Below are 13469 nucleotides of genomic sequence, written 5' to 3' on the forward strand. Positions count from 1 at the left end.
GAACAGCGGAGTTGTTGCTTTAGATGGAAATTTGAACCAGTGCTTAACAGAAAATTGCTATATGGAGAAGGAATAGAAAATGTGTCTCATGATTGCATCTCCTTGAAGGTGGTAGAAATTACAAAGGATAATCCATTCAATATAAAGGCTGGTGGAGTGGAGGATGTGGACCAGGGAAACTCTTCCTTCCTTCTGGCTGTGGGAGAAGGTTGAGAGCAGAGTGCAAGAAATAGTAGAGACAAAGTCGAGAGCTCTGTCAAATGGCAAAGGAAGAGGTCTGAAAGGCAGTACCATGGAAAACCTTGTTACTTGAACAGATATGATAGAGTGACTGGGAAAATGTGATGATATGTTTCCCTACAGGAAATGTGGGGCATATGTTGTGGGAGTCTGTAAGCTTATTATGAAGCTGATCTCTCACCATTTGAAGAGCTGATTTCAGTTACTGTCAGACTACCTATACGACATCACATATAACCCAGAGATTTTTTGAGGTGTCAAGAAAGAAAATTGAAGAATCAAATACAAATCATGTGAAAGTGAGTGTGGCAAAAAAAATTAGCTGCAAAGTTAATGAAATTCTGTGTGAGTTAAGGAAGCAGCACCAATACAAACCTCAGTGACTTGACTTGACTAGGACTAAAGGGTTGAAATATGGAAAGTTCCATGGATCCTACAAGGGTATAAGTTGTGCTTGGTGCACGTGAGATCCCTTGGCTGAACCTCTCATTTATTTTTTTTCCTCCTATTCCAAAGTAAATAAAGCCCACTGTCATAGCTACTATGAGGAATGGTTCTTTAAACTAGGAATCATGAACTTTGCTTGAAAACATTTTGTCAGGCTCTAAGACTATGTCATCCAGAAATATCTTCCCAGTACTCTTGATCAAAAAAAAACAATGTGGATGCTGATAATTGAAATAAAAACAGGAAGTACTGGAGATAGTTTACAGGTCAAGCAGCATCTGGGCAATAAGAGAATGATACTCTTTCCTTAGAATTGAACACGTAAGAAAACAAGTGTGTATTTAAATTGCAGAGAGGATGGGGATGTGGGAGGTGTTGCTGTGGGCTGAATGGAGAGGACAAAGGGAGCATTTGTGCTTATCCAGGTGGCATAAGGCTGTTCTTGCAATCCTAGAGAGGTTGATAAATGCTTATTAACCATGTTCAATCTGTCTCAAGTAGTGCAAATGGATGAAATGAATGAGGACAAGAAAGGGGGAAAAAAAGCTGTAAAGTGTATTTGCTGGAAATCTGATATAAAACGCAATACTGAAACTAATCAGTAAATCAAGGAGAGAGAAAACTATGTTAGTGTTACAGATGGCTAACCTTGCATCAGAATTGATAAGTTCTGACACAAACAGAAAAGGCTGTTCATTGAAATAATTGAGTTTATTATTGAGTCCTAAGAGCTGTATGTGGCCAAACAGAAGACAAGGTGCTGTTCTTCCAATATTGTGGATGCTGTCTAATCTTGGAAAACTTCAATGACTCTTTTGAAATCATCGATCTTTATTGAGAACATAGTCCTCTTTTAGTTGCTGTACATACTTAATGATGAGATCTTCTAGTTGAATTGGCTGTGACAATTACTTATATTTGGCATGTAGTTTTTTTTCACATCTGATGTAGCAATTGATAAATTTAGACATACAGCATGGTAACGAGCCCTTTCAGCCCATGAACCCATGCTACCCAATTATACCAAATTGACCTAGACCCTGGTATACTTTGAACAGTGGAAGAAAACCAGAGCACTGGACAAAATGCATGCAGACACTGAGAGAACAAACAACTCCTTACAGACAGTGCCAGATTCACCAGCACTGTAACAGCGTTGCACTAACCGCTGTGCTAAGTGTGTCATGTGATGAACTTTGCTGAGTACAGAACACTATAAGAGTATCTTTTATTATAGTTTAGTAATGATCCTGAACTTGTCGAGATATTTTCAACTTTAAGACCTTTATGGAGCAAATACTTAACAAAATTAATAATGTGAATCAATATAGCACAAAATATACAATACAAACCATCTATGAATGCTAATTATTATACTTGATCAAAGTAGATGAGCAATGGAGAATTGACGATCAGGCTTTAAGTAGAATCTATAGCTACATGTGCAATACAATGTTGCAGTTTATTTCTTGATTGCATTTCATTCAAATCTTAATTATTCCTCTCAATTTTCCACAAGGCTTAATTTTCTAGAGTTCAATTAGTGCTTATTGAGTTGAATTAGTCTAATTCAAATATGTGTTAAGATGATACTTGAATATTTACACTGGGGAATAGCTATTTCATTCAGAAACTACTCAATGTGGTCTATTATATCTTGTTCACAACATTAAGAAAATGAAAAGCATGTGGGACTTTGTTATGTTGAGATCAAGAAAGGTGATGTAATTATTGCTGTTTTACGTGATTCTGGTAAGTTTTGGGTCCCTCTACCTGATTTATTACTTCTACGAGGGGAGGGATTAATAGATCCTTAAAAACTTTATAAAATTCTATAGGGAATCCATCTTCACCTGGGGTTTTATTGTTTGGTAGTTTCATTAATATATCTTGAATTTCTTCATTCTTAAACGGTTCTGTCAATTTATTTTGTTCTTCTATTTGTAGATGTGGTAGTTCAATGTTAGATAAAAATTCATAAATTTTGTCATTTTTTTCAATTTGGTATCATTGTTTATAGAATCTTTTAAAATTTTCATTAATCTCCAATGGATTATATGTGATCTGCTTATCGTCTTTTCTTGTCGCTAGAATGGTTCTTTTAGCTTGTTCAATTTTAAGTTGCCAGGCCAATATTTTGTGTGTTTTGTCTCCCAGTTCATAATATTTTTGATTTGTTTTCATTATATTTTTCCCTACTTTATATGTTTGTAATGTTTCATATTTTAATTTTTTCTCTGCCAGTTCTCTCTTTTTCTCTGTATCTTCTCTTTCTGCTAATTTCTTTTCTATGATTGTTATCTCTTTTTCCAACTGTTCTACTTCCCGATTATATTCCTTTTTAATTTTAGTCATATATTTAATTATTTGTTCTATAATAAAGGCCTTCATTGCATCCCATAAAATGAATTTATCTTTTACTGATTCCATATTTATCTCGAAGTATATTTTAATTTGTTGTTCAATATATTCTTTGAAATCTTTTCTTTTTAACAGTGTAGGATTTAGACTCCATATATGTCTTTGGTGGAACATCCTCTATTTCAATTGTTAATAACAGTGGAGATGATCTGATAATAATCTTGCTTTATATTCTGATTTTTTTTTAACTCTTCCTTGGATCTGCAATAATTACAGTAATCCCAAAAGAGGGAAAAGACTCACTATTGCCATCTTCATACAGACTGATATCATTATTGAATACAGATTATAAATTAATAGCAAAATTAATTAGCAAACAGACTGAATGATTGTGTACCAAAACTAGTAAGGCAAGACCAAACTGGATTTGTTAAAAAGATGAGCAGTTGATAATGTTTGTAAACTTATTAATTTAATACATACAGCACAAATAAATAAAATGCCAACAGTAGCTGTTATGTTAGACGCAGAGAAAGCCTTCGATAGAGTAGAGTGAAACTACTTGTTTCAAGTGTTACAGAAATTTAAACTACCGGAAAAATTTATTAACTACATTAGAGCATTATATAATGGACCGTTAGCAAAGGTAGTAATAAATGGATATGTATATGATCACTTTAAATTAAGCAGGTCAACAAGACAGGGATGTCCATTATCCCCTTCACTGTTCACTTTGGTTATTGAACCACTAGCTGAGTTGATAAAGAAGGAAACTCTGATAAAAGGAATAAAAATAGAAGGGAAAGAATACAAAATCAGCCTATTTGCAGATGACATCATAGTATATTTAACAGAACCAGATAAGTCAATAAAAAAACTACATATGAAACTGAAAGAATATGGAGAGATTTCAGGGTACAAGATTAACACCAATAAAAGCAAAGTGATGCCAATGAACAAAGTTGATTATTCAGAATGTTAATAAAGAAACCCTTTTTAAATGGCAATCACAGACGATACATTACCTTGGTATCAAAATAGATAACAACCTAAAACAATTATACAAATTTAATTATGAACCATTAATTAAAAAAATACAGGAAGATTTAGAGAATTGTAAAGAACTACCATTAACTTTAATAGGAAGAATAAACTGTATTACGATTAAATGTGTTTCCACGAGTGCAATATCTATTCTAAACATTACCAATTCCCCTGACAGAGAAATTTTTTACAAAACTGAAGAAAATAGTAAGGAAATTTTTATGGAAAGGTAAGAAATCAAGAATAGCACTAGAAAAATGAACATGGAGTTACAAACGAGGAGGGTTACAGCTGCCAAACTTCAAAAATTACTACAGGGTGGCACAATTAAGGTACTTATCAGATTTTTGTCAGGCAGGAGAAAAACCAGAGTGGACTAAGATAGAATTAGACAAATTGGGAGAAAAAAATCCCGGAACACACATTTTATAAATGGGATGAAAAATTGGTGCAATATAACAATTCACCAGTACTACATCACATACTTAAATTATGGAAAAGCATACACCTGAAAGAAAAAAAGATAAATACAAAAAATTATATTAACACAAAACCCATTAATCCCCTTTACAATCGACAATTTATTTTTCAAGGAATGGGATAAAAAAGCAATCAAGAAAATAGAAGATTGCTTTTTGGGAAATAATTTATTAACATTTGAGCAATTAAAAGATAAATATGGAATAACACAAAGTATAATGTTTACATATTGCCAATTGAAAACTTATCTAAAAGATATACCGGGAAATAGCTTGAGATTAACAGAAAGTAGCAACTATGAATATTTAATCACAGACACAATGATAATTTAAAAAATTATAACAAATATGTACATTAAACTGCAATATAAGGAAGAAGATGAAATAAAATATAAACCGAAACAAAGTTGGGAAAAAGATATAAACACAGAGATAAAGAACAAAACATGGGAGAAGTTATGTCTAGGAACAGTGAGGAACATGATAAATACTAGATTATGTATGATTCAATATAACAGATTATACATTACTCCTCAGAAATTTAAAGAGTGGTACCCAACAGCTTCGAATAGATGCTTTCGTTGCAAACAAGAGATTGGATCAACATTACAAGCAATTTGGACATGCTCAAAAGTAAAAACTTTCTGAGAAGATCTAAACAAAATGACTAAATAATATACCAAAAGATCCAAAAAAAATTCTGTTAAATAATATAAAAGACAAAAAATTAGGACTAAAATTAGACAGAGCCCAAATAAGATTTATTATGATAGTACTAACAGTAGCAAGAAAATGTATTATGACAACCTGGAAAATGGAAACAAACCTTAAAATACATCAGTGGTACAGAAATAAACAAGTGTATTCCATTAGAAAAAATTACATACCATCTGAAAGACAACTATACTTAAAATATGTCGGAGAATCCCGACCACAAACCTCCATCTCGTAAAACAACATAATTATGAGCGCAATAAGATTTAAATATGTGAAAGTGGACGATACGATTTTTTTATTTTTTTGGTTATTTCTTTGTTTTAAGTGTTTAATCATTTATTGATTTTTGATGAGGGTGGGGAAGGGGAGAGAGGAAGTGCGGGAAAAGAAAAAAATGTCACGATGTATATATTGTTGATGATCATTTGTGGATGTTGTTATTGATATGGCTCATAGTGCAAAAATAAAAAAAATTAGAAAAAAAAGTGATGTAAATGGAACAAAGAAAATGTGGTAAAGACAAAAAAAGACTCCAAATTATATCTTGAATAATAGAAATCAAAGAGTGGAAAAACTTTTGACGATTCAGATGAGTTTCTTACAAAATACCTAATCACTCTTGTGGCTGCGATTTTATTTGTCTGCTAAGTACCTAGTTAATGGTAACTGACTGGATAATTTTGTGCATAGCTTGGTGATTATAATCCTGTAAAATGTCAGAGGTAGGTAGTTAGAATTGATCTTGTTGGATAATTCAAATCTTACCTATCACCTAACAGCTATGGCCAAATATCATCTTGCCTTGTTACATGCAGTCATAGACCCCTTTATTTTCAATGGAGTTGCATTTGGAATTGAACACTGTAATCAAGAGGAAACATATCTAATTTTCAAGTGATGGAAGGAAAGTTACCCAGGAAGTAGAAGGACATCATTGGATCTTGGACACAGCTCTGAATAACTGCTGTACCTGGGATGAGTCAATTGACAGGCAACAACCACAACAATTTTCCTTTGTGCAAGATTTGACTTTAGTCAATCAAGAGGTTTTCCCTTTATATTCATTGTCTTCAGTTTTACCAGGGATTCTTTATCCAACAATCTGGCAAATGCTGCCATGTTGTCAATGACAGATATTCTCGCTTTATCACCAAAGTTTAGCTCATAGGTTCATGTCAAGATCAAGGGAATGAACCCAGGTAGTCCTGGAGAAAGCAAAATTAAACATTGCTGAGCAGGTTATTGGTGAGTGTCATCTGGGAGCAGTGTTAATCACAAAATACAGCGCTATCCATAATGTTTGGGAAAGAGACTCCTTTTTCCTTTATTTGCCCTCTGCTCCACAATTTTAAATTTCCAATCAAACAATTCACCTGTGGTTAAAGTGCACATTCCAGATTTTTTTTAAAAGGTTATTTGTATACATTTTGGTTTGACCATGTAGAAATTACAGCACTTTTTAAACATGTCAGGGCACCATAATATTTGGGACAGAGCAATGGTATATTAAAGTAGCCATGTTTAATACTTTGCATATCATTTGCAGGTGATGACTGCTTGAAGTCTGTGATTAATAAATACCACCAAGTGATGGATATCGTCTCTGGTGTTGCTTAGGCAGGCCTCTACTGCAGCCATTTTCAGCTCCTGCTTGTTTTGGGGCTTGTCCCCTGAGGTTTTCTCTTCAACTTATGGAAGGCATGTTAAGTTGGACTTGGATTGGGTGACTAACTTGGCCATTCAAGAATTTTCCAGTTTTTGGCTTTGAAAAACAAAGGAGTTTGTTTCTTTGTTGCTTTAGCAGTATGTTTGGAATCATTGGGATAACGTGCCGACCAATAAGTTTGGAGGCATTTGTTCAAACTTGAGCAGATAAGATGCTTCTGTACACCTCAGAATTCATTTTGCTATTGATATCAGCTGTTATATCATCAATGAATATACATGTGCCAGTACCTGTGGCAGCCATAACATCCACACCATCATGTTTCACAGAGAAGGTTGTATGCTTTGGATCTTGGGCAATACTTTATGCCTCCACACTTCGCTCTTGCCATCACTCTGATACAGGCTAATCTCGGTCTCATCTTCTTATATGTGGATTGTGGATGAACACGTGGCATCCCTGTCTGGAACATTGTGGAATGCAGAAGGTCACGTGTCCTCTCTGAAACTTATTCATAAGTTGCATCACCTGCTAAGCAAAGTTGGACTCTGGTCTCCTATTAGTGCACACCTTGCCATTGGCTCATTTAAATTACTTAGGGTCATCATTGACCAGCTCAGAACAGTATAAAACATAGATGCGTAGCTCATTTCTTTATCTCTGCCTCATGGTCCAAGCCCCGGACATTGCTACTTGGTCGCTACTGCGGACATCGCTGGAAGAGTCGCAGGTAAGGTGTGCACTGCACTTAACTTGAGCCATAGTACTGCATTAGATCAGTGCTTGCAGAGAGCTGCACCCCTGTTGATGCAGGAAACCGGGAGTGTGTTTGAAAGTCCCTGTCTGTTGAGAGTGTACACGTGTGAGCATATAGAAGATAGGCAGCCATTGGTATAGAAGTCCAGCCTGGGTCCAACGTGTATGCAGCTGTTTAGTAGTAGAGTAATTAATTATCATTTGATGTTCTCCCCAGTTTTTCTCCTGTGTTTAATAAAGTTCATGTAATTGTAGCACTTGTGTCTGGACTCGTCTCTCTGTGAACCCACTGAACCTGGCACTCTTCCCAGCTCAACACATCTGGCCACAAGGCTTTTTTCCAGAATTCTTCAGGCTCTTTTGAATACATCTTGACAAACTGTAATCTCGTCATTCTGTTTCTGTGCCTAACTAGTGTTTGGTGCTTTGCAGTGTAGCCTTTGTATTTCTGTTCATGAAATCTTCTGCGGACAGTAGTCATTGACACGTCCACCCCTGCCTCCTGAAGAGTGTTAGTGATCTGTTGAACAGGTATTTGGAATTTATCTTCATTATGATGAGAATTCTTCTGCCATCAACACTGGAGGTCTTCCTTGGCCTACCAATACCTTTGCGATTAATGAGCTCAACAGTGCACACTTTCTTCTTAATGATGCTCCAAATTGTTGATTTTGGGCATCCTAAGGTTCAGGTGATGTCTCCTACTGGTTTATTCTTGTTTTTCAGCCTCATTTCACTTTCATTGGCACAACTCTGGTCCTCATGTTGAAAAGTGGCGACTACAGACTCCAAAGGTGATGAAAAGCTTAGCCAAGCTCTCTTATACCTGCACCAATGAAGAAATTAAACCTATCTGAGTACTCACAAGTGCCCGTGAAGCTAAATGTCCCAAACTTATGCTGCCCTGAAATTGGGGAACTATGTATATAATCTGCTATAATTTCTGCATGGTCAAACCAAAATGTATATAAAAACCTTGAATAAAATCTGGAATGTGCACATTAATTGCATGTGAGTTATTTGATTACAAATGTAAAATTATGTAGCACTGAAAACAGTGTTATCTACTAACCTTATAGAAAGCGTAGAGAGGTGCTTAAAATATTAGAGGACACAAAATATCATTAACAGGTTAATATTAATGAAAATCCTGTTATCTTCAGTGTATTAAGAGTAAGAAGGTAATCAAAGAAAGAATGGAGCCCATGAGGGACCATGGGGGTCCCTTTAGACAGGTTGTGCCTGTAGGCAGGAATCATGTGTGAGACCTTAATTGAAAACTGTTCATTTATGTGCAATAAAGGAGATCTCTTTTGGGACAGTGAAATTATAAAGTATTTAGAAATTACAAAGGAGAAGATATTAGATGCTTAATGGGCCTAAAGGTGGATAAATCCCCAGACCCAGATAGATGTATCCCAGAGTTCCAAAGGAGGAGATTACTGAGACAATAATAGAGATCATTGCTGGCTACAAGTGAGGTGCAAGATCACTGGAAATCAGCAAATGTGGTATCTTTATTCAAGAACGAAACAGGGATAAGTCAGAATATCTACTTGTGCTGCACCCTTCAGGTATCTATGAACAGTTGGTCCAGTTATGGAAATGAAGTTCTTGAAAAGAATATACAGGATTATGACATGGTAGTTGGGAAAATTGTTCCTTTTAACTATGTTACCAAATTTAGGGATACAGATTTAAGATTTTGAGTAGATACTGTCAAGAGGCCAGAGGAACTGATTTCAAGAACAAATGAAAATTCATGGACAAGTTGGGCTGAAGGGCTTGTTTCTATTCTGTGTAACTCAATTACTCCACTGATAACTGAAGTGGCTGATGGAGCAAGAGTTGCCTTGCTCTTTGTGGACAGGACATAACTGTGCCAGCATTGTAATGAAATTGGGTACCTTTGGTAAAAACAGGACCATGCCTTCAGCTCCACTGTTTTTTGCTCTGTATTGAATGATGTTCACCTATTTTTTGACAGTACACCTCAATTTTCTCATTATTTCCATATTTTGTACTTGCTACTAAACAGGACATTTGTATTTTAATTCACATGTGCATTTTTTTTGTAGAAAAGATCAGGCAAAAATATGGAGACTTGCCAGGAGATTTACATATAATTGAGCTTGAAAAAGACAAGAAAGGTCTGGGGCTCAGTCTTGCTGGCAACAAGGACAGGACTCGTATGAGCATCTTTGTAGTCGGCATCAATCCAGAAGGTCCTGCAGGCAAAGACCGGAGAATAAAGATCGGAGATGAACTTTTGGAAGTAAGTTATAAACTTAGATAATGTGGATTATGTGTATTCCTTTAAACATTCAGTGCATTCATCATGTTCCTGATACTACTAATGAGTGCATGAAATTAAAGCTTTATACTTTATTTTTCTTCAGCCGATTCTTCTTGTCCTCATCAAGTTCAATTATCTATAGGAAATTGCACTCTGAATATCATCATGAAAACAAATTATTGAACTTGGGAAGAATTAAAATCTAGCCTCCTAATACAGGCCAATTTCTTTACTCAGTTTTGACACTAAAATTCTATCTAAAGTTTTGGCTCATAGACTTGAAAATATTTTACTACTTATTATATTTGATGATCAGACTGGATTTATTAAAAATTGTTACTCCCATTTCAATATATGGCATTTATTAAATATTATATACTCTCCTTCTAAGGATGTTTTGGAATGTGTGATATCTCTGGATGTGGAAAAGGCATTTGATTTGGTAGAATGGAATTATTTATTTAAGACTAGAAAAATGTAATTTTGGGGCTGGCTTTATTCAATTGATTAAGTTATAGTACAGCTCCGATTATCTGAAATGGTCGGGAACGGACCTATAAACGTTTTTTCGGAGAACTGGTCAATTTTAAAAGCAGCCCAATACTAATAGCAAATCACTTGTAACGGTGTTTAAACAGCAACACCAACAAGGTAAGGCTTTTTAAGCATTGAAATAATGTTTAATTCTCACTTTAAAAAAAATGCTGGCCACCACTAATCACCGACACTTCCCCACCGAGACCCTGTTCATGCCGGGAGCCCGAGAATTCCGCTCCTGCCCAGGAGTTTGAGGTCTCTGCCGCTGCCAGGAGCCCGAGTTCCGCTGCTGCCGCCGCCAGGATCCTGAGGTCCCCAGTCAGTTTGGCTCTGAAAAAATTTGGATAACTGAGGATTTTGGAGAATCTGCTTTGAGAGAATCAAAATTATGCTGTACTGTATTTATCCCCTTCTGCCTGTGTTCTTAGTAATTTTTGGATTTCTAAACCATTTGGACTTCAGCTTGGAACCATATAAGGATGTTCTCTATGTTCATTGATTTTTGGCATGGCTTTAGAACCCTTAGCTATTGCTTTTTAAGAATCAATTGATATTACTAGCATTTTAAGGAAAAGCACAGCCCACAAAGTTTTGCTTTATGCTGATGTTTTATTGCTTTTTATTTCTAATTTTCAGACCATTGCCTTCGATGCTTTCTTTAATTTCTCATTTCAGTCAATTTTCAGGTTATAAGTTAAATCTTCATAAGAGTGAACTTTTTCCTTTGAATAATTTGGCACCGATAAATATTAACCTTCCTTTTAAAGATATAAGAAATCAATTTACCTTTTTAGGTGTAACAATTACTGAAAACCATAAAAACTTATTCAGAGAACATTTTCTCATCTTAATCAAATATGTGAAAGGGATACTATAAATTGGTTGCCTTTTCTTTATAATTGGTTGGTTGAATCAACTTATATTGTTGCGAGTGGTGTAGTGAATAAAGCACAACAGAAGTTGTCTGTGAGCTGAACCAACAGAGCATTTTAATGGAATTTTCATGGAGTTTAAATAATTACAATTGGTGCACTAGCTATCACAATCACCAGACCTCTGAAGTCACGTGCCTCCCAGAGTTCTTTGTGTTCCCTGGCTACCAGAAAATCCTGATCCTGCGGGGGCCCACAACTACAGATACGGATTTGATAATGGAGTGGTACAATTCGCCACATAACCTTGCCCCCCCACCCCCCAAGAATAGGAGTTCGGAGGTGACACCGTAGTCCCAGCTATACAGCTAGAATGGGCTGGTGAACTCCCCCTGTGCCAGGGGTATACCACCCATACCAGTTGCTCTTGGTCCACATGTGCCAGCTTATGGCAATCTACTAAAACCTTTTCTTGCCTGCCGACAATGTCTATAACAAACAAGGATCTGTCATTCTGTACCACCTTGAAAGGACCTTCATATGGCCATTGCAATGGCATCTTGTAAGCATCCCTGTGCAGGAGTACACAAAGGCAGTCTTGAGTTCAGGTGGAATGTATGAAGTCGTAGACCCATGCTGGGTGGCTGGTATAGATGCCAGTGTACCCACCTTCTCTCTTAAGCGTGTGAGTACTGAAGTGGGAGATTCCTGCTGCCCACTTGCTGCAGGAATGAAATCACTTGGGATCATTAGGGGGGCTCTGTCAACCAATTTTGCGGAGGATGTACCTAGATCTTCCCTTAGTGCAGTACGAATATCTAAAAGTACACACGGCAGTTTATCTATCCAATCCGGTCCCTTTAGACGTGTCATGAGAGCCATTTTCATATGACAGTAAAAACATTCCACTAAGCTATTGGACTGGAGATGATAGGCTGTCGATAGATGCAGTTGCGTGCCCAGTAACGGTGCAATTGTGGACCATAAGCCGGACTTAAACTGAGCTCCTCTGTCAGAGGAGATATGCACGGGTAGTCCGAAACACACTATCCAATTGGCGATGAGGCTCTTGCACAAGCTGATGCAAAGGTGTCGGAGAGCGGGACAACCTCTGGCTATCTCGTGAACCTGTCTACTATTGTGAAAAGGTGAGTAGCGCCCTTGGCTGGGGCAATAGGCCAACGATATCCATGTGGATGTGATCCAACCTGTGTTGCGTGGGTGCAAAAACCTATAGTGGGGCTTTGGTGTGGCGCTGAACTTTTGAGGTCTGGCACTGGATGCACATCCTTGCTCAAGCATCGACTTGCTTGAGCAGGCCATGCCACATGAATATGCCTGCCATGAGCCTTTTTGTCATCCTAATCAAAGGGTGAGCCAAACGGTGCATGGCATCAAACACCCAACATCTCCACGCAGCAGGTACAATAGGTCTCCGTTGGCCACTGGATATGTCATAAAGTAGGGAGGCATTTGCTGGTCCAAAACGTATGTTCTCCAATTTCAGTCCCGATATGGCAGTGCGATATGCGGCCACCTATTCATCTTCCTACTGAGCTGCTGCCAAAGCCGTGTCGTCTATATCGGGAGCAGGTGAATGGAGGGAAGTGATGGTGGTGCTGGACAGCATGTCGGCATCTCGATTGTTCTTATCGTAGTTGTAAACTCTAAATGTAGGAGAGCTTTCGTTGTTGTCATGCTGACCACGGATCTGACATCTTGGCGAAGGCAAAAGTCAACGGCTTGTGATCCGTGTAGGCCGTAAATCATCTGCCTTCAAGGAAAAGGCGAAAATGCCATACAGCCAAGGAGAGGGCAATGAGCTCCCTGTCAAAAGCATTGTACTTTTGCTCCGGTGGTCTCAAATGACAACTAAAGAAAGCTAGGGGATTCCAGATGCCGTTGATGAGCTAATCCAGGAACCCGCCTACCGCAGTGCCTGATGCATCCACCGTCAGAGCCGTTGGCACGTCAACCCTTATTAGGTGCATGAGCATAATGGCTCACACTAGCGCTCCTTTGGCAGTCTCAAATGTGGCTGTGGCTTCGTCATT

The 13469-nt window shown here is 37.3% G+C and overlaps 1 protein-coding gene across 10 annotated transcripts in view; it reads left to right on the forward strand.

Moving 5' to 3' along the window:
- patj (PATJ crumbs cell polarity complex component) overlaps positions 1-13469 on the forward strand; it is a 307050-nt gene that overhangs the window by 203696 nt on the left and 89885 nt on the right. For all 10 annotated transcript variants that reach the window (XM_069938547.1, XM_069938545.1, XM_069938548.1 and 7 more), the window contains one exon: positions 9789-9985. In XM_069938547.1, the coding sequence (XP_069794648.1) occupies positions 9789-9985 (197 nt within the window). The remainder of the gene's footprint in view (positions 1-9788; positions 9986-13469) is intronic.

This window comes from Narcine bancroftii, chromosome 5 (assembly GCF_036971445.1).
Source record: "Narcine bancroftii isolate sNarBan1 chromosome 5, sNarBan1.hap1, whole genome shotgun sequence".
Taxonomy (NCBI): Eukaryota; Metazoa; Chordata; class Chondrichthyes; order Torpediniformes; family Narcinidae; genus Narcine; species Narcine bancroftii.